Here is a 21,582-nt window from a genome sequence, read left to right on the forward strand (position 1 = left end):
AAAAAAAAAAAAAAACCAGGCCCTTTTTCCCTACCCCCCTGCCTTTGCTCCTCATCCCCCCCACCCTTCCAGGGACATGGCTTCCGACAGGGAGGCCAGAGCCACAGGGGAGCTCGCTTCCACTCTGCCCGGGCCAGCCCCGGCTTTGCCGGCTGCTCGCCGAGTGGCATCACCAGCATCGACCCCACAAGTGGAAGCGCGCCCGCAGCGACAGGAGGAAGCCCTCCCTTCCGCTGTCGGGACGAGGGACTCCCAGACGACCCAGGGGTGGTCGGAAGAGGGAGAGCCCTCACCTGCGACCGGCGAGGAGGACGTGAGTAACTCTCCCCCACCGCCGCAGTTGCTAAGGTGGTTCAGGGCCTTCCTAGACCAGGAGGCTTCCTCCACCTCCAGGTCAACCCAGGGACGGGACGAAGGCGCCGGCTCGCGCATTCGCGAGGCCAGCACCTCTCCTTGGGGGGCGGCCACTTTCCCAGGGGGGGGGCCGCTCCTTATGTGGCCGGGGCCCATGCCTCCACAGACCTTTTTTCCCGGCGACTCCTTTCCGGGCGGGTGGGGGATGGCATCGAGCTTCCCCCTGGGCAGCGCAGGCCACATGCGGGCGGCTCATGGCGGCCGCCATGTTGACCGGCCGGCGCCCCGCCCACTTCCGGATGACCCGGAAGTACCCCAGAGTCACCACGCGGCCGCCCATGGGCGCCGCCATCTTGGCCATGCGGCCGCCCATGGGCGCCGCCATCTTGGCCGCGCGGATGCCCATGGCCGCCACCGCCTCCCCCCAGCGCGCGGAATCGGCGCCAGCCACAGCTGGGCAGGCAGACTCTTTGGCCAGAAAGGCCCCCGCCGCCACCAGCCACCTCCAAGCCTCAGACCAGGCCAGAGAGGGTCTGGGGCGCAAAGCTCCCAGAAAGCGGAGCTCCCTGACCAGAGATACAGTCACTGGGCGCTCTCCCAGCCAGACCCCTTTAAACCAGGCAGGGGCCGACGATTCTGAGGGGGATGATGAAGGGGCTTCATACTCCTCTGATTCGGGGCACTCTATCCTCCCACCATCCAAGCGCGCTAGATACACCAGGGCCTCTAGCCGCAAGCGCCCTCGCGCTGCGCTGTCCTCCGAGGATGAAATTTCGGAGGACACTCACATCCTCTCAGCCTCTGAGGCGGAGGAGGGCGAACTGTCGCATGATGAAGGAGATAACAAGTCAGACCCCCATTTGTCCTCTCGTCTGTTTAAACAGGAGGACTATGTGCCACTTATAAAAAAGACAACCAAGACTTTAGGCCTTGCCACTCCTACAGGCCAAGCCACTCCCGCCCCCGACTCAGACCTACCCAGGATGAGTGAGGAGTTATTCCCAGTGCCGGTCTCGCCAGTCCAACAAATCCCGTGCCCTCTAAACATCATGCAAATCATTAGTGATGAGTGGGCTAAGCCAGCCTCTGCCAGGTCCAACCACGGCATTACCCGCAAGTACTATGTACTTCAACCAGCCGTCATGGACAGACTCAAGGTCCCATCCGTGGATGCCCCTGTGTCAGCGCTCGTCTCATCAGCTGTTTTCAGCAGGGACGGTGAGGACACCCTCAGAAACCCAGAGGACCGTAGGGCCGACGGAGCACTAAAGAAGGCCCATGAGGCCCTATCCATTGCCATAAGGGCCGCAACCACCGTCTCGATGGTAATGCGAGCCACCCTCCAGTGGTCCCGTCAACTCCTGGACCTTATACCCAACCCAGATACCAAGGTCAAACAGACCGTTAACAAAATTGCCAGAGCGGCAGCCTTTGCAGCCGACGGCACCCTAGACACAATCCAACAGTGCGCTAGAGCCCAGGCAGCGGCTGTGGCAGTCCGCAGGCAGTTCTGGCTCAAGAGCTGGAATGTGGATTCGAAATCCAAACAGAACTTGGCATTTACCCCATTCCTTGGCTCCAAGCTATTCGGAGAGTCCTTAGAACCAGTCCTAGTAGAGGGCAAGGACAAGAAGAAGGCCCTTCCCACCTCCAAGAAAAGGGACGATAAGAGGCAATACAAAAAATCGCTCTTCCTTTCGCCCCTCCCAATCCTCCTACCCTTCTTCATCCAATTCCTTTCGAGCCAGGGAGTCCAGGTCCAACAGACCATATTGGGGAGATACAAGATCTAACAAACAAGCTAAACCCTCTTTCTCCGCCAAGGATGGAGCGGGGTCCAAACAACCACGCAAAAATAACCCTCAATGACGGCGCCCCCCCAGTAGGGGGCAGGCTACAGAGGTTCGGCCACGTCTGGGAGACATCCACTTCGGACAAATGGGTCCTGGATACCATTCGCCAGGGCTACAAGATAATTTTCCATCGTACACCTCCAGACAAGTTCATTCCATCTCCCAGATCAGCCGACCCCAACAAACACCGCCTCCTGCTGGAGGCCATTCAGCGCCTACGGGACATCAAAGCCATCGAACTCGTTCCAAGACAAGAGAGGGGACTAGGTTGTTATTCCACCTTCTTCCTTGTTCCCAAGAAAAACGGATCCTGGAGAGCCATCTTGAACCTCAGACGGGTCAACCGGTTCGTCCTAAAGAAAAAGTTCAGGATGGAGACGCTCAAGTCTATACTAGACGGCCTGCAGCCTGGAGACTACCTCTCATCGCTGGACCTCCGGGATGCTTACTTCCATATTTTGATCCATCCTTCCTCAAGAAGATTCCTCAGGTTCAGATATGGCAAATGCCATTACCAATACAGAGCTCTCCCCTTCGGACTAGCGTCCTCCCCCAGGGTGTTCACCAAAATCATGGTGGCGCTGGTTGCTCTGTGGAGAACCCAACGGTTACACGTCTATCCCTACCTCGACGACTTGTTAATCCGGTCACCCTCCAGAACTCAGGGGACTCAAGACACCTCTTCCATCCTCAGGTCACTACAGGATCACGGCTTCCTCCTGAACCTAGAAAAGAGCTCACTGACCCCAAGCCAACAGATCCATCACCTGGGGGCCATAATAGACACGCAGGAGGGGACGGTGCGTCTACCTCCGGAGCGGATCCAGGCCATTCAAGGGGCCATCTCAAAAGCCCTGAACTCCACGCGGCCCAGCCTCCAGCTGTTAGCTCACCTCCAGGGTCTCATGATAGCGTCTATCCAGTGCGTCCCCTGGGCGAGATTCCACTCCAGACCTCTACAATGGCTTCTTCTTCCACACCAGCGAGCCATTACCCTCAAGAAACACAAAACGATTCACCTCTCCGCCGAGACAAGGCAGTCGTTCCGCTGGTGGATGTCCGGTGCAGTCCACCGAGGTCGCCAAATTTGGAGGCCCCCGAGTGTCCAAATTACAACGGATGCCAGCCTCCGCGGGTGGGGAGCAGTTTGCGGAAAACAGCTGGCCCAGGGCAAATGGAGCCCAGACGAACTAACCCACAGCATCAACTGGCTGGAGCTCCGTGCAATCCGCCTCGCTCTACTGGCATTCAGCAGGACGATCCATCGGAGGTCAGTCCTGATCAGGACCGACAACACCACAGCCAAGGCACATGTCAACCGACAGGGGGGAACCAGATCCAGGTCTCTGATGGCCGAGGCTCAATCCCTGATAGGATGGGCAGAAGCCAACCTCATAGCCTTGGAGGCAGAGTACCTTCAAGGATCCCTAAACTCAAAGGCCGACTGGCTGAGCAGAACGGACATAGATCAGGGAGAGTGGAGCCTCCACCCTCAAACCTTCCAGATGATTGCCAACAGACTCGGTCAACCCGTGCTAGACCTGTTCGCCTCCCCCGCCAACGCCAAGACTCACAGGTTCTTTTCCAGGTTCCTAACGGAAGGGGCCGAAGGAATGGATGCCCTCAGCTGCCCCTGGCCACCAGGTCTCCTCTATGCATTCCCTCCGACTCCTCTGCTTACCAAGCTCCTGGCCAGGATACGCAGGTCCAACTCACAAGTGATCCTGGTAGCTCCAGCGTGGCCGCGGCGACCCTGGTTCTCGGAGATCCTGTCCATGGCGTCTCAGAGCTTCGCCCTTCCGCTCAGGCCAGACCTCCTCACGCAAGGCCAGATCCATCATCCGGACCCAGCCTGGCTGCGGCTTCACGCTTGGAAATTGAACGCCACATGCTGAGCAGCTATGGCTACTCCCCAGAGGTGGTGGACTCCATTCTTGCATCGAGGCGCCAATCTACAAATAGGATCTATGAATACACCTTCAGGACGTTCAGGAGGTGGTGCAAGCGCAAGAACAAAGACTTCATCAATGTTTCTGTTCCAACGCTGTTACAGTTCCTGCACGAGGGGTCCCTCCAAGGTCTGCGGCCCAACACCATCAAGAGACAACTGCCAGCCATCACTTCCATACTGCCCCATGAGGTAGCAGCCAGGATATCCCAACACCCTCATGTCCGCAGGTTGCTGAAAGGGGTCGCCAACAAAGCGCCCCCCGACCAAACATAGGTTCCCGTCATGGGACCTCCATCAAGTCCTAAAGGCCTTGACCGTCTCTCCTTTCGAGCCGCTGAGGGAAGTGTCCCTCAAGTTCCTCACCTTCAAGACGCTCATGCTGACGGCGCTAGCTTCGGCGAGGCGTGTGTCTGAGATCGGCGCCCTCTCCGTCCGCAAGGAACTACTAATCATCAGGCCAGACTCCGTTCTTCTGAGACCGGATCCAACTTTCATCCCCAAAGTCAACTCCGTCTTCCACACCACTCAGGACATCGTCCTCCCGTCCTTCTGCCCTCGTCCAACTACTGACTTGGAGAAATGTTGGCATACTCTGGATGTCCGCAGGGCCATAAAAGTTTACCTCAAGAGAACGGCCACATTTAGAAAGTCTGAGGCGCTATTCGTCTCCTTTCGCCCTGGCTCAAAGGGCAAGAAAGTATCAGTCTCTACCTTGTCAAGGTGGATCAAGCAGTGCATAGTCCAGTGCTACAAGTCACTCAAACTACAGCCGCCGGGAGACATCACCGCTCATTCGACAAGGAGTGCAGCTACTTCAGCGGCCCTGTCCACCAACGCCCCGCTGGCCGAGATTTGCAGAGCAGCCACGTGGAAGTCTCCGTCTTCCTTTACCAGACATTATAAGCTCGATCTCTTCCAATCGGCACAGGCGGCCTTTGGCCGGAGGGTTTTCCAACAAATAGTGTCAGATCCGCCCTCCGCGCCAGCCAGCCCTCCCTAGTATCCGATCTGCTTTTATAAATCCCAAATTCAGGATGCTCGGCCCCTTCTCTGCTGCTAAATGGAACGTTGGACTTACCTGAAAGACGTCCCTTTACAGCAGAGAAGGCCCGAGCATCCTCCCCACCCCTTTTTGCCTACTGGCGCGGGTGGGCGGGATACAAGTTTCTCTAGATCTCATTAACTCTAGGGTGTGCTCGGCTTTAAACCGACTGGGGTTCCTGGGTAGCTCCGCCCGCAAGGGCGGGGGGCCAGAGCCCCGGTCATGCCTTTGTCTCTTTGTTTCCTACCTGCCTACCAGGAGCCAAGTGGGCGGAGCCACCCAAATTCAGGATGCTCGGGCCTTCTCTGCTGTAAAGGGACGTCTTTCAGGTAAGTCCAACGTTCCATTTTCTTCCCCACCAGCCTTTCCAAGACTCATGGCTTGCAAAAAAGGACATAAACCTCTGATTTCTCTCCCTTTCTCTCCTCCCTCCCTTCCAGCTTTTCCAAGGCTCATGGTCTCAGCATCGGAGCAGTATTATCATATTGACCCATATATAAGTCGACCCAGAATTTTGGAGCCCATTTTTGGCCTTAAATATTTTGACTTATAGATGAGTAGTAGTAATAATAATAATAATAATAATAATAATAAAATTTATTCATGTTTCCCCACCTCTCCCGGGGATGGAAGCAGGGTTACAGACTAAATAAAAGCACAAAGTGTTTACATAAAATTCAATTAAAAGCAGCTAAAAACAATAAAATTTCCAACATCAGACAATAACAATAGCATCAACAAGCAAGGCAGGGATCGTACACAAACGGGCATGTCATTCATATCGGGGGTATTCATATCAGGTGGGGTATGCTAAGCTAAAAAGCTCGGTTTTAATTGCTTTAACTGAGTATATACCATATCTATTTTATAATATTAACATTGGTCATTATTTTGTGTATTGTGTCATTTATATGCATGCACCCTTATGTGCTGTATTTAGAGTCAGTGGGGAGTGTAGGTCAGGCTGACATTGTAGTTGGGTAGGTAATCAATCAAGTTTCTCAAAGGCACATATTCCAGGATGTTTTAGGTTCCTCTTCACACCACTTCCCCTCTTTCCATAGCAAAGGATGACCCCAACTTCTCACAGTCTGCTTCTCCTGCACTGTATGAAATTCTGCTATTGGAAGGCAATTGGGTGGGAAGCAGCAATGCTAATGAGGAATTAGCAACACAGCTGAGGAGGGAAATCAGCAGGGAAGTGATGTTTTTCTCCTACACGTTAAATGTGTTGCACCACTCTGCCATGGTACTCCCTGTTCTCTTATTAGCTTAAATATTTAGATGTCATTCTCTCTCTCCCCCAAGGTCTTTAAAAAAACCTGGATTCATTTGTGGGCTTGTTTTAAAAAAGACTTTCACATATGTCATTATATTTTCTTAGATATGGACCGAGTTGCACAGCAAGGAGATTGATCTATTACAGGGGCTCTTTGCAAATACACACTAAGATGGAAAGAGTAATTACTACTGCTCCACCACATGTAAGAGCATCGGTTCTTGTGTAGTTTTTATGGAGAGGCCATAGGTGTATCCACCCTGCAGAAGTAAAGCAGTCTGATTGCCATGACACTATACTATGAAATTCTGAGATTTGTAGTTTTGTGAAATATTTAGCTTTCCCTGTCAGAGAGCTTTGGAACTCCAACAAATTACAAATCCCAGAATTCCCTAGCATTGGGCCATGGAACTTAAAGTGGTATCAAACTGCTTTATTTTTTGTAGGGTAGCAGCAACCCAGTGTGAAGTAAATCCAGTGTGGTTTGGTAGCTTGAATGCTGGATTATGATACTGGAGACCAGGGTTCGAATCCCTGCTTAGACATAAAACCCAGTGGTTGACCATGGGCAAGTGACACACTCTCAGCCTCAGAAAAAGCCAGTGGCAAACCTCTGAACAAATGTTCCAAGAAAACCCTGTAATAGTGTGATGATCCCAGTCATTACAGATAGGGTCACCATAAATCAGAAATGACTTGAAGGCACACAACAGCAGCAGCAACCTATGGTGCTTTTCTTTCAATTACATCACATAATATACTTGAATTAGTCCAGACTGTTATTGGGCACTTCTAAGCAGTTGAAGTCAGATTGTATGTATCTGGTCATTCGTAAAGGAGATGTAATAATTTATAATGTTTGCATAAGATTTGAAGAATGTTTGTTTTTCTTTCCTTCAGCATTTTTTACCCCGCTGGAAATGTGAACAGTTAATCAGACAAGGGATTTTGGAGCATGTCCTATCATAAACTAGATGCCCGTGAGACTTGATGAAGAGCTTATAAATGTATTTGACATATTTTAAAATAAGTGTAAGTAGCAAAATATCACAGTGCCTTTCCTCTTCTTTTGAAAAACATAAAGGCAGAATGATATTGTGAGAACTGCTTGAATATTTTGTGAAGAAGAAAAAAACCCTTTGGGGGGTATTAGCCACATTTTTCTTCTCAGTCTATTTGGTAGGTTATGATCAATAAGCTCAATATAAACTTATGCTAAATGTCACAATAAAAGTCACTATACTTTCACTAGCAATCTTATTGTTATGTATATGTATGTAATGACTGTTGTTAAGCCTGTAAGTAAATTTTAATCCTGTTAAAATGTGTAATGTCTGTATTTTTATGACGCCTGTCACTGTGCTGTTGATCAATTGTGTAGTCTTCAGTTAAAAAGAGGCTAAACTAGCTATTAATGCAGTGGAGAAGCCAGAACAATACATTGCCATTTTAGTCAAGGAACAATGGGGAACCACACTGGGAGGCTGGCTTTCAGATGGCTGTCTAGTAGGAACCCAAATCAGTCTTTGTATATCTTGCATCTGGACCCTTCTTCACCAGTGAACTTTCTTCAATAATCTGTCTGCGGGAAGCTGCTGCTCTCAGAGGGAATCTTATCCCCTCAATTTCTCTGACTTTAAAATAAGTTGCAGGGGTTTCTGAATAACTAAGGCAAAAATGTACTATGTTATTTGGAGTCTGCAGCTGAAAAGTACAAGAACTGATGACAAATGAGATACTAAAATATTTTTGGCCAGATCTAGACTTCAAAGATAAAAGGGAAATGTTACCTCTAATTGCAAGTGCAAAGAGAACACACATTTTCAGCAGTTGAGAGCTGTAGGATTAGACGTGAGCTAATCTAATAGCTACCTTTGAATTTCCAATGTAAGCTTTCCATCTACAAGATTGCACAGAGCACATATTTCTAGCCCCAAGTCTCCACTGGTTGGAGACAAGCAAGCTGCAGAAGCTTAATTCAGCTATCCTTTTTTCACAGTGTATGATATCATGGTTGTTAACATACACAGGTGAGCTGCTGTGGTCCTCCAGATGATGTTACATTGTAACTCCTATAGCCAATGGTGAGGGACTATAGGACAAGCAAACCCAAAACAACTAGTGGCTTGCAATTGGCCACCAAGAAGGCAATGTAGAAAGCTTGTTTAAAAGATACAGTTTTATGCAGTTCTTATAAAGTCTGACTTTTTCTACCTTATCTTTCTCTGCAGGAGTCCATTTGACTTAGTTCTCTTATAAGAAACAATACCTAGCTATCTATTTTCCATTCAGTTAGACTTGCACTTGAAGTCTTGCACCACATTTTTTGCAATCATCCTAAAATAATCTTTTGTAGAGCCATAAAATTCAAGGAGGCAGTATAGGCAATATAAATAGCATTTAATTAAAAATCTTGTCAGGTTTTTCCCAAAGCACACCAAAATACTACAATATACTTTCATTTTAGACTACATCTGTCCAAATGATACAGAAAATGATATAAGGAATTACTATTACACACGTGTAGAAAACTGTACATATATACACAATACAAACCAGTGTATAGACAAAATTGGGAGGAAGAGGGCAAGAATATTGCCTATCACAGTAACTATCAACCAGTTCCCAACAGCAGAATATTCTGCTTTTGAAGAAAGGATCCAGAAGGCACTAAATATTTTAGCTTTTCCATTGGAAAAATGAGATGTATATTTATTTTACTGCCAGTAAACTCAGTCACCAACTTCAGATTTCTCCCTGAGAATACCTTTTATCTTTTAGTTACACTTTTTGGGAAAATGGTTCCACTCTTCTAGCAGTATCTCTTTCACTACATGAAGGAAAGTAGGCTCCTTCACATAATGTATTCTATGAGAGTTTTATTAATTAGAAGCTATTTTTCCAGGATCCGAAATGTGTACAAAATAGTTGGCCACAAAATATGCCGTCTAACCAGATTGTCTTTTCCAGTTTAAAGCAACATAACTGAAAAATAGATGAAATTCATTGAGACACTAGAGTAATTTCTCTAATTAAATTATTCAGGGATACGATTTTTTCCTCCAGGACTAAGTTCCTGTTTTCAATGCTCTTCTGCCTCTGTTCTACAACCTGCAGAGTTTTCATCAGCTGCGCATTTTCCACATACAAGTCTTTCAACAATAGATTAGACTTGGCATTTTTTTCAAACTGCAAAATAGAATGAATAGTGCACTGTTAATACAGTTACAGAAACCTATATGTACTGTATATACCTAATTATAAGTCAACCTCATGTATAAGTCGAAGGTAAAACTTGGAGGCTCCGGCGGGAGAAGATCTCTGTTTATTTAAAAGCAATCACTTGAGACTCTTTTTGCTTGGCGCAAGAGAAAAAGAAACTATCTTGGTTCTCTGTTTGTTTGTCTAACAACAATTAATCACTCAGGGCTTTGCTTGACTCAAGAGAAAAAGAAGCATAGGGAAATCTGAAAGAGCTGCTATCACATTATCACACTGACCCATAAATAAGTTGACCTGGGATTTTGGGGTCAATGTGTGGGCATAAATATTTAGACAAGTATATATGGTACGTATGTATAGTATGTATATATACAGTTATGAAATTCTGCTACAAAATATACGAGAGAAAACAGCTGTTAGTGTCCCCTTGATGGATTTGTACAGCACTGTACTAGAACCAGCAACTTACAAATATGCATGTACAAACCACAGTGAAAGTTCTTCAAGCTGTTAAGATATATAGCGACTAAACTAGGACAGGAGAACCAAGAGACCCCAGGCCTAATTCAGCTTGAAGTTCCTTATTCAATCTGTTGAACATTTGGTAAAGTTGGTTCCTCTCAAATAATGTACCCCCGCACATACAGGGAGATTATCCTTATACATCTGGCCCTTCCAATTTAGAAATATGCAGGGAAGATGAGCTCCTATACTGAAGGAATACTTCACCCTGTACTTGTGCTGAAGTGACTTTGCCCCATAGTTTTCCCCTTTGGGAGAATGTAGGGTTGGCAAAGTGCCCCTAAGGAGCTTAATAAAGGCACTGTTTTGATTGCTTTTATCTTTCTAATTACATTCCATTATTTTAATGAGTATGTGTTTTTAATGCTGTAATAATTTAATTCAATTTTAATGCTAAATTTTTGTATGTGTTTAATTGTATTCCCAAACCCCTTCTTAAGAAACTTGCCAAGAAAACCCCATGAAAGGTTCACTTTAGGGTCACTATAAGTTGGAAATGACTTGAAGGCACACAACAACAAAATTGTTGAGTCACTTTGAGTCCCAATTTCGGGGGGAAAGTGGGATATAAATAAATTAATGATGATAATGATGGTTCATCTAGTTCTCCACACCTATTCTAATCTTAAACCTCTTTGGATCTGTAGAATAAGAGCCTATCCAACACTGAACAAATGAAGGGAACGTGACTACAAAGTCAATCCTGCCATAGTTAAAGGCAAATAAAAAGAGAATTCTACCTAAAGAGACCCAATATTTTCAAAGGGAAGGAACATTAGCTGAAGAAAGGGAACTATTTTAGCTCACCTAAGTATAATTTTCTAGACAAACAGTAGCTGTGTTAATAACATTTACCACTGTAAGCAGATCATGAGGTCATCCCTTTCAGACACATAATCACTCTTTTCAAAAACAAAAAAACAGATGCTCCACTTGCACCAACCTGTTCCTTAAGTTGGGTCATCTTTTCTTGAAGCAATAGCTGTGCATTCTTCAAGTTCATCTCTAGTTCCCCCACCTTTTCTTCCATTAATCTTTTTGAGTTCTCATGCTCTTCCTGCACAAAGACAATAAAAATCAGAGCGGCAGCAACATCACAAAAGGTACTTGAAAAAGCTACGCTTGGGCTGTCTGTTCAGATTATCCTTCCAGAGAAATCCCAACATCACTACGACACAATACTTCTAGCAGAAAACATCATGGACTTAGAACAATTACTAAGGAAGGTCAAAGATGAAAGTGAAAAGGCAGGCTTAATGCTGAAGATAAAACAAAAATAATGAGCACGGAAAAAAAGACATTAACTCCACCTAGACAATGAGATAATCAAAATGTAAAAGGGTTCCCATATCTAGGATCAAACACTGATCAGAAATGGTGAGTGCAGTCAAGAAATCAGAAGAAGAATGGGAAGGGGAGCTATGAAAACTAGACAAAACAGCTTCATTTATATACCGCTTCATACTGAACTAACAGTGTCTAAGTGGTTTACAACTGTAAGCTAATTGCCCCCAACAATCTGGGTACTCATTTTAGTGACCTCGGAAGGATGCAAGCCTGAGTCAAGCTTGAGCCCTTTCGCTGGTACTGAACTCACAATCTTATGGTTTTGAGAGAGTGGCTGCAGTACAGGCATTTAACCACTGCGCCACCAGGGCTCCTCTCATTTAGACTAGATCCTAAAGAGTAAAGATAAACAGGGGGCCTTTGTTATCCACTGGGGTTTGGTTCCAGGACACCCCGTGGATAACAAAATCAAGTGGATGCTCAAGTCCCATTCAATCTAATGGCATAACAAAATGGTGGCTCTTATATAAAATGGAAAATCAAGGTTTGCTATTTGGAATTTATCCTTTTTCTGAATATTTTCAAGCCATGGCTGCTTGAGTCCATGGATAAAAAATCCGTGGATAAGGAGGACCGACTGTACAAATGAACACTAAAGTTAGAATCGTTCAAGTCATCATATTCCCCATCACCATGGATGGATGCAAAAGCTGGACAGTGAAGAAAGTAGACAGGAAAGAAATTCACTTGAGATGTGGGGCTGGAGAAAAGTGCTGAGGGTACCATGGATAACCAAAAGGACAAACAAATGGGTCCTTGAACAGATCAGGACTAAACTCTGCCTGGAAACCAAAATGATCAGGTTGAAGCTGTCATATTTTGGCCACATATGAGAAGGCACAACTCATTAAAAATGGCGTTATTGCCATTTTTATGCTAGGAAAGGTAAAAGAAAGTAGAAAGAGACCATGTGCCAGGTGGATAAACTCAGTCATAGAAGTCATGGCATGGATTTGCAGGAACTAAACGTGGCAGTGGAGGACAAGGGGTGCTTGGAGATGTCTCATCCACAGGGTCACCATGAGTTGGGGTTGACTTGAGGGTAGTTAAGAACAATACATCTGTAAGCATAAGCATTCAGAAGCATCTGTGTTGCAATGTAAATCATTTGTTTACAGCACTTAGTCATGAATTATCATTCATTAAATATCCTTCATATCTATTTCAGTACTCTGAGGGTCTTTCTGTACAATCAAACATTTACATCAGGGTTGGGCAACTCTGGTAGGTCAGGAGCCAGACTGACCACCACTCCTGGGACACACAGTAAGCCACACCACCAAAAATTGTGGCTTCTTCTCCAAAAAACTTCTAGAAGTGACTGGAATTTTTGTTTCCAGTTATTATTACTTTAAAAAAACACAAATTTTCAATAAAGGAAGACTTTATTTGCTTTAGAGGGGAACTGCTGTTCTTGGAGGCTTCTGGGAGCATGACTACCTTTGTTGTGTCTCTTCCCCCCCCCACACACACACGAGGAGATTATCACACAGAGATGGGATAGGGTTGGGATCGCTCCACCATCCTTATTCCATCCATGACAGCGATCGCACAAAAGCTTTGCATAACGTAGCGCTGATCCTGCTATTATCATGTAATTGAAGCGGCATTGCATTAACGCAAACTCTCATTAATGCAAAATGCCAGCCAGTGCCACTTCAATGATGGGACAATGACAGGATCAGTGTGATATCATTTGAAAGGCTTTCATGCAATCACTGCCACTTGCGCTTTCCAGATGGCATAGTATCTGGATAAGCACAATGTCATCTGAAAGTGCTTCCCATGATCGTGCAGGAAGGACAGGACAGGGATGAGACAATGACGTCCTGTCCCCCGTATGATAGTCTCCACACACACACACCTTTTTTTTCTGGTTGCAGTAGATGGAGGTCATCGAGGGTCAACAAATACAGGCAGGGGTGGTACATAGGCTGCATGTTGTCTGCCCCTGGTGTATAATACAGATTTCTGTTTTTCCCAGTTACTGTCCAGTTTCACTGACACAAAACTGTGCACTGGCTCAAAACTATCTTTTTTGCATGCAATATCGCTTCAAATACTGCAGCTAGTTACTGCCCTACTAAACAAAGCAAGCTAGTTTACATGAGGCACAGAATTTGACTTCCTACATAGAGTTTGAATTAAGACAATATGGAATTGTAAGAGTTCAGATTTAAAAGTCTGCAACACAAAGAGGACTTTGAATGACCATGTGAATTCTCATTGGCATATAATGCTAAACCATAACATAGCACCAGATGCATGAGTAGAAAGGAGTCCCCATGAAGCACTAGGCTTCTATTCTTTTGCGTCTTCCCTTCACATGGCCAAGGGAAAAATACTTTCGCTTTGCTTTAGCAGATTTGTACTTTGTTAAGCTAGAAAATATCGTTTAAAATACAGTACAGTGGTGCCTCGGGTTACGAATTTAATTCGTTCCGTGGCCGCTTTCGTAACCCGAAAAGCCTTCGTAAGCCGAAATGCCATAGGCGCTAATGGGGAAAAGCCGCGGTTCCCTTTAAAATAGCGCCGAAGTTTTTTCGTAACCCGAAAAAACTTTCGTAACCCGGAACAATAATTCCCTATGGGATTTTTTCGTATCCCGAAAATTTCGTAACCTGGGTAATTCGTATCCCGAGGTACCACTGTACATTCAAATTTGTTAAACAATAAATCAGAACACCTCAAGGTTTTGTTTACTTTGTTTGGTATTTTGCTGACATGTTTAGCAATTGCCTAGAACCTCTTTTGAATTAAATTTCCTGGTTTGCATATAATGGTAAACCGAAAATGTGTTCCGGTGCATTCATCTTCCTAACCAACTGGAGAAGGAGGAAGAAGCACATTTCTTTCTGCCTCTGCATTTTAGTGCAAAACTAGTTTGATGTTTTGTGTAAATGCTCTTACTATGAGAGTCACTTATTCATGAGGGTCACTTATCATGCATGAGGGTCATCTCGAATACCGTTACTTCTTACCTGATATGTGGACAACTGCCACTTCATCTGCTCTGCCTGGAAATTGAATTTTCCTTCCAACAACTTAACCATTTTCTGTTCTTCTGCTAGTCTGTTTTCTGCCTCAGCAAGGCAGTCTTTAGTTACGTAATTGTCCATTTGGCTTCTTAACTGCTGCAGTTCTTCTACATGCCTAGACTCTGCCAGGTTTAAGCGTGTGTTGGCTTCCAATAGCTACATTGCAAGGGGAAAAAATCCATTGCATTAAGACTTGCCATATGGTAGACCAGCCTTACTCGACCTTTTTATCCAGGGGGTACCTGCATGGCGTAGTGATCTGAGTGCTGGACTACAACTCTGGAGACCAGGGTTTGATTCCCAGCTCGGCCATGAAACCTTGGGCAAATCACATACTCTTAGCCTTAAGGGAAGGCAGTGGCAAATCTTGACAAGAAAACCACATCATAATATTACCATGCTCTCAAATCCTTAATTATGAGATGGGATCTGCTTCTGTGTATAATGTATAATTTCTGGACACATTACTATAGCTCAGAATTCAGTCCTTCTGTTCCCAACAAAGGATATGAAATCTGCATCACCACTGCTTTATCTAAGAAATGCTGAGGCTCTTGTTTGGAATACACAGTGATAGCCACATTGAACCAAAGGCACATGTTATTTAGCACCAGCATCACTATCCCACCTGATCATGACATTCCTCCAATTCATCTGTCAGTTGTGCTTTTGCTAGACGCAGCATCTGGCACTCCTGAGTCAAACATTCCAGTTCAGACTCCAGCTCCTGAAACTGCTTGCTCTGTTCATAAAGGGAAGGACAAGGAAGGACAACAATATTAGCCAAACGATATCCTTCTGTAGCAAGTCCTGCAAACCAAGCCTTGTTTGTGACAATTATGAGCCCACTAGAGTGTTGACTTGTACTGTTTTAAATTTTGTATGTAGAGAGATCTTGTAAGCACCACTGAAACTAACTGAAAGAAAGAAACTGACCGCATGAGCTTTCATAGACTTCAGTCTACTTCTTCAGATGCATCATCAGTTTTTAGGCAGCATACTAAACATTCTCCCTCTTGCCCCCCCCCCAACTGCTTTACCTAAAGGTGGCAATTTAATAATCACCCCCAGCCATTGCTATTCTTAATGTCACATATCCTACATACATTATATGTATTTTGATCATATAGGAGCATCCAAACAGACCACAATGATGGAAAAATAGAGTGATAAATAAAGTTACAAAATGACAGTAATCTGAATGATTGATAATAATTCAATGCTTTTGCTGTTTAATGGTTCTTCAGGAAAATTTGGAGCCGACTCTTTAACTTCTCGCAGTGTTGGGATCTGCACTGAATCACTGGGCTACTCTCAACTTTTATCTTCATTTATTGTTTTACTGTCATGATGGTTGATTAAAAATATTATCGTGCATGTTTCCCTGGCCTGACACAATGTAGCTGGCATTTGCCTTTCTGATATAGGATACTGCAGCACTGAACTGGTGTGCCACTCCTAACAATATAAACGGTCTGTTTAAGTCAACTTTACCTTTCCCCTAAAGGCCTTCAGCTGTTCTTCTAGCAGAGCCTTTTCTCCCTGCCATGCCAACTGCTGCTGAAGATGTTCCTTTGTCAATTCAGCAGAGGCCTCTTGGTATTGCTTGGCAACCACAGCTTCATGGTCTTTTTGACTCTCCAACTCTGCAAACCTCTGTTTCAGTACAGCAATGGTATTCTGATTGGCCTTATTATTGCTGCTTAGCTCAGAGAGTTCGTGGCTCAACCGTTCGGTTCTGGCATTCAACTGGAAGATTTGCTCCTTATAGTGATTATTCTGAAGCAAGAAAGTTTACACATTAAAAGATGTAGCATTCATCATAGCCAAGACAAGTGTTTCTGGAAGTGGGTACTAGAGAATCTGGATCGTAAGCAGACTCATACAGGAAGATATAGTGGGCCCTTAGTATCCACTGGGATTTGGTTCCAAGACCCCCCATGGATACCAAAACCGGTGGATGCCCAAGTCCCATCGAAAACAATAGCACAATAAAATGGCGTCCCTTATATAAAATGGCAAAATCAACATTTGCTTTTGGGAATTTATATATTTTTAAATTATTTGCAAGCCATGGATGCTTAAATCCATGGATAAAAAACCCATGGATATGGATGACTGACTGTATTTATATAATTATAATTATTTAAAATATTTTTGTATTGCCTCCCAGCCCATAAGGGCTCCCGGGGCAATGAACAAATAAAAACAATACTGTACTTTGAAAAAAGCATTTAAAAAACACATTAAAGGGACTTTTGTTCTGTTAATAATCACTTGAAGATGACATTCAGAGGAAGTGTAGGTCATTGCTGAATAGCTGGAAAGGGTAGCAATCTGTAGCAGAGAAGCAATCTATAGCAGAAAAGCATTCTTAACTGTCCCTGTTCCTTTTACTTTGCACCATTCTTTCTCTTTCTATCACTCAGCTAGGATTCCAAAGATTTTTAACTGCATATTTAGGAAAAGCAATTGAAAACATTTGTTTAAAAATATAAGATGCTGCTTTACACCCACACAGACTGTTTCTCCACCAAGCCTAGTGTTGTCTATTCTTGAGATACAGCACAGCTCAAAAAACAGCCATAGACTTCACATGCAAGATTTCTGCCTGAAACCCAAGAGAGTTAATGACAGCCAGTCCAAAGATGATAATGATCCTGATGGACCAATGATACAAGGGAGCTTCTCACACTTTCAAAATTGATAGTAGCTTTCCAAGGTCTCAGACAGAGATGTTATGAGCTATCAGATCCATTTTTATACTGAAGATGCCAGGAATAATACACAGAATCTATTACTGCTTCTCAATAGCAAATAACACTCTCCCTGTGATGTTTTGAGCTCTTTGGCAGTGATTCAAATGTAATGCCCAGATCTGGTGAAAAATCGGATTTGTTTGTATCCTGGTCATGTTTACATACTCACTAGTTGGTTTAATTCTTCTATTTTGTAGATGGCCTTCTCTCTTTCCATCTTCAGTTCATCAATTTCTTTTCTGAACAGAGACAAATGATTTAAATACAATATCACAAATTTGATGTAAATATAACTTATACAACTTGATATAAAAGCTATCATGATAATTGAAACTCTTCATTATCATATATACTCCAGCACTCCTCACCAATTGATATGCTGACTCAGACTCCTACAATTTGCAGATCAACATCTGGAGGGCAGCTTAGTCCCTACCTAAAACTGGAGAACTTCAGCCACAAGCTTAAGCACATAAACCTGGGGTTTTTTTTACCTGTGCTTTATAGTTGCTTCACCAGCATTTTCCACTTCCTGCTGAAATCGTCCTAGTTTATTTTTTAGGAGAATGTTGTCTTCTGAAACTGTGGCAAGTTGAATTCTGCATTGTAGAAAAGGGAAATTATTGCAAGACTAGTAGAAAAGACATCTCAGTTAGGTAAAAGGGTTTAGAAGAATCATCATGTTTCATTCATCAGCAGAAGTTATCTGGGTACCACCAGTGGGCTGACCAACCTGGATATGGGAGATCTTTGAGAAAATCATTTATATTGCACCTAATAATTCAGCAGCTGCTTATAGATGTGCCTTTTACACCCATTTACATCAATGGGAATAAAAGGAATACCTTTGATAGCCCAGTGTTATTAGCAGTTTATGTTTCTGTTACCCTGCTTGCAAAGTCAGGGACAAATGCACACTTTATTATTAAAATAGCAGGATACCTTGACTGAAGGGACAAGCAGGAACAAGACTGCATGGTGGGAACATTGTTTAACCTTTTCCCTCTGTGTTGCAACCTCACAGAAAAACACACCCATAGAGACCTCTATTAACCCTGGGAGGGAGGTTTCTAAGTCCTTATGTTTTGCTACTTATGCTTGCAGCTTCAGAATGGGTTGAGATAAGGTATCTAGTTTCTTTCTGAAATGTTATGAGACAAAGTCAGAGGAGGATGCACATAAACCTGATCATAAGTCACCATAGTGTAACAGATCCCAAGTGCCCTGTGTCAGCAGATATACACTACACTTTTCATTGTCAGGAAACATTTCTCGCAACTGTGTGTGTATAGAAAACCCACAAGTGTCTACCAGTGGACACAAAATGCACAAATACAGATAAACATACAGAATTGAGAACATATTATCCAACCTCCAAAGAGAAACAAGAAATAGATAATCTCTATCACAAAATATAAAAAAAATTTTTTAAAGGGGATTTATTCTACAAAGAATTTAGTCTAATATTTCTTAATACCTTAATGCTTTGTTATAAGTGGAAAAGCCACACATTTTGCTTTTGTTTTTAAACTTAGCTTTGAAATAGCACCTGTTGCAAAGAATCAAACAGGCACATTGGAATGTTCTTTTCTGCAGCATTATGACATGATGATTACGGAAAAATATCTAACACATCAAATTACAGGGTGATAGATGAAGATGAATTGTTCCAGTCAGAGAAGCTGGACTGACTTGTCCTACCATAAGAGGCCAGGAAAACCAGAAAACCAGCTTCTCATCTTAGAATCATTGCATTTTGATCATTTCACTGTCAGAGGTGAATGCTATTTGCTAACTGATGAATTAAGGTAACTGTGAAATAGCTCAGTCCTGTACATTTACACTGAGAATTAAGACACACAAAGTTCAATGAGACCCATACTGGGAGAAAGGCAGAATATAAATAAAATAAAAATAAAATGAGTTGCTTCCAGGTAAGTGTACACTTTGATTACAACCTCAATAGTTTAACCTACTGCTTTCTTCCACTTTGCTCTGTTGTGCAAGCTGCCATACCTCCAACCTATCTTTCTAGATTGCCTTCCACTCAAGGATCACATAGCCCTTTGCTGTTAAACATTTCAAAGGCTGCTTTAAAAATATCACAGCAGTGAACCAGAAATCTGCAATGGGCACAATGACATCTAGAGGTGGCCCTCCAGTATACATTTTTATCCCTCACCCATCTGTTTGCAACATAAGGGCCAATTTTGTTGTTGTTGTTGCTGCTGTACGCCTTCAAATCATTTCCACCTTACAGCAACAGTTAAGGTGAACCCATCACAGGGATTTCTTGGCAAGATTTGTTCAGAGGGGGCTTTAAGCCAGCAAACAGGTTATGGCTCTCTCCACCAAAACTATTCAGATGTTAATGGAATTTTCTTCACAAGTGACTTAAAACAATTAGTTTTTACAGTGTATTTTAAGCCGCTTAGCTTCTATCTTAACGTCTATAAGTAAAAGCATACATAAGCAATCTTACGGTCACAATGTATTCACAACATTTAGCACATGTAAGTCCCTTTGATCCTTTAGCTTTTCTCCTAGATAGCTAAAGCTACAGAGATTTCCTTCTGAACTGAGCACTATTTAGCCTGATGACTACATCAGTGCCGCTTTCATTTAGCCAGTCTTTCTCTGACTCAGTAATTGTCCACTTGTTTTAGACCAGGGGTAGGCAACCTGTGGCCCACGGGCCGGATGCGGCCCGGCAAGGCCTTGGGACCGGCCCCAGCCCAGCCCTGCCGCCGATTGCCGCCGGAGCCTTTGGCCTCTCATGTGAGGGCGTGGGGCCTTTGGCCTATCAGGAGGAGGTGGGCATGGGGGGGCAAGCGGCAGGCAAGGGGGGCAAGCGGCGGGCAAGTGGGGCAATTGTCTATAGAAGCCTTCAAAACATGCATTTATATTAACATTTTTTTAAAAACCAGCATTTTTTGGCGTGTCCTCCATTTGAAAATTTTGTCCTACATTTGTCCCGGTTTATTTATTTAATTATTTTTCTTTTTAAAAAATTATTTAATTATTTATTTTTTTGGCTTCGGCCCCCCAGTTGTCTGAGGGACAGCAACCCGGCCCCCGGCTCAAAAAGGTTGCCTACCCCTGTTTTAGACAGTTGAAATAAAGAAAACTGACTGCTTTATCACACTAGGGGGCAAACAGGATTTAAACGAGAGTTAAACAGGAAATGTTGTATGATAACACTCCCATACCCTCTGGTTTCTTTAAATTGTGTTTGAATACTATGAGAGAACATGGACTTTATCCACTGACTCTAGACTGTTGCAGTGTGCCACTTGAAATACTTCTAGATTTAATTCTAATATAAGACACATTAGCTATTATGCTTGTTGCGTGCACACACTGATTCTATTTCATTTGACAACACTGGGACAAATAAGCAGCATATGGAGAGTGATTCCAGAGAGAAAGTGAGGAACTATGGAGGTCTGACCAACTAGGTCCCTCATGACACAAAAGTTGCATGTCATTTCCCCAAAATTGCTCCTGGATCTAGTAAGGATGACTACACACAACTTGAACACTTTTGCAACCCTTGTTCTTCTACTGTTCTCCTTCTAAATAACTACGGATTCAACTATGTTATGGTCAGAATATGTTTTCCCAGTGTATGAGAATTTTATTTAAGTTCAAATAAATGGTTACCATCCATATTGGCAATTGCCCATATTTAGAATTCCAAAAAGACAATGCCACCAAACCTCATGAGATGCATCTCAATCTCGTGCTGCTTCTTCATGTCATCCTGCAATCTGTCCCTTTCTTGGGCCAGTCTCTGTCCTAGGTTGGAAATTTCTTTGGCATAGTACTGCTCCATTTCTGATCTCTCCTTTTCAAAACTCCTCTTGAGTTCTTGGACAGGAGTTAGTTTCTCAAGCTCAGCTTTCAAGCCTCCAATCACTTCCTCGCATTTTGCATTCAGCTTTTCCAGATCGCTCTTCTGTTCCTCTAGTTCATTTATTTCAATCTTGAAACCTTCTTCAATATCTTTCCTTTCCTTCTCAAAGTTATTTTTCATTAACTCTATTTCTCTTTCATAGTAGTTGACCTAGAACAGTCAAAATATTTAATGCATCCTTTAAGTATCCTGTTCAGAGAAGCCTTCCCAGGCATTGCATAATTGTCGCTTACTATCTGATGTTCTTTTGTTGCCTGTTTATCGAACCATTTCCTGTATAGCTATGTACTGTATATGTA

The 21,582-nt window shown here is 43.8% G+C and overlaps 2 protein-coding genes across 5 annotated transcripts in view; one reads left to right on the forward strand and one right to left on the reverse strand.

The window, feature by feature from the left end:
* Positions 1–7,803, forward strand: part of GINS1 (GINS complex subunit 1) — a 14,906-nt gene extending 7,103 nt beyond the window's left edge. Inside the window, exon 7 of the mRNA XM_042462210.1 lies at positions 7,380–7,803. Coding sequence (XP_042318144.1) covers positions 7,380–7,448 — 69 coding nt within the window. The 3' untranslated portion in view covers positions 7,449–7,803. The remainder of the gene's footprint in view (positions 1–7,379) is intronic.
* A 1,059-nt stretch (positions 7,804–8,862) lies between these two features.
* NINL (ninein like) overlaps positions 8,863–21,582 on the reverse strand; it is a 102,596-nt gene continuing 89,876 nt past the window's right edge. For 3 of the 4 annotated variants that reach the window (XM_042462178.1, XM_042462190.1, XM_042462182.1), the window contains exons 17-24: positions 21,087–21,433; positions 17,862–17,966; positions 17,537–17,606; positions 16,103–16,387; positions 15,237–15,350; positions 14,552–14,764; positions 11,167–11,280; positions 8,863–9,668 (exon numbers count right to left, since the gene is read on the reverse strand). In XM_042462178.1, coding sequence (XP_042318112.1) covers positions 9,483–9,668; positions 11,167–11,280; positions 14,552–14,764; positions 15,237–15,350; positions 16,103–16,387; positions 17,537–17,606; positions 17,862–17,966; positions 21,087–21,433 — 1,434 coding nt within the window. In that variant the 3' untranslated portion in view covers positions 8,863–9,482. The remainder of the gene's footprint in view (positions 9,669–11,166; positions 11,281–14,551; positions 14,765–15,236; positions 15,351–16,102; positions 16,388–17,536; positions 17,607–17,861; positions 17,967–21,086; positions 21,434–21,582) is intronic. The other variant, XM_042462200.1, reaches the window with a different exon arrangement.

Source organism: Sceloporus undulatus, chromosome 1 (genome assembly GCF_019175285.1).
Source record: "Sceloporus undulatus isolate JIND9_A2432 ecotype Alabama chromosome 1, SceUnd_v1.1, whole genome shotgun sequence".
In the NCBI taxonomy this organism is placed as follows: Eukaryota; Metazoa; Chordata; class Lepidosauria; order Squamata; family Phrynosomatidae; genus Sceloporus; species Sceloporus undulatus.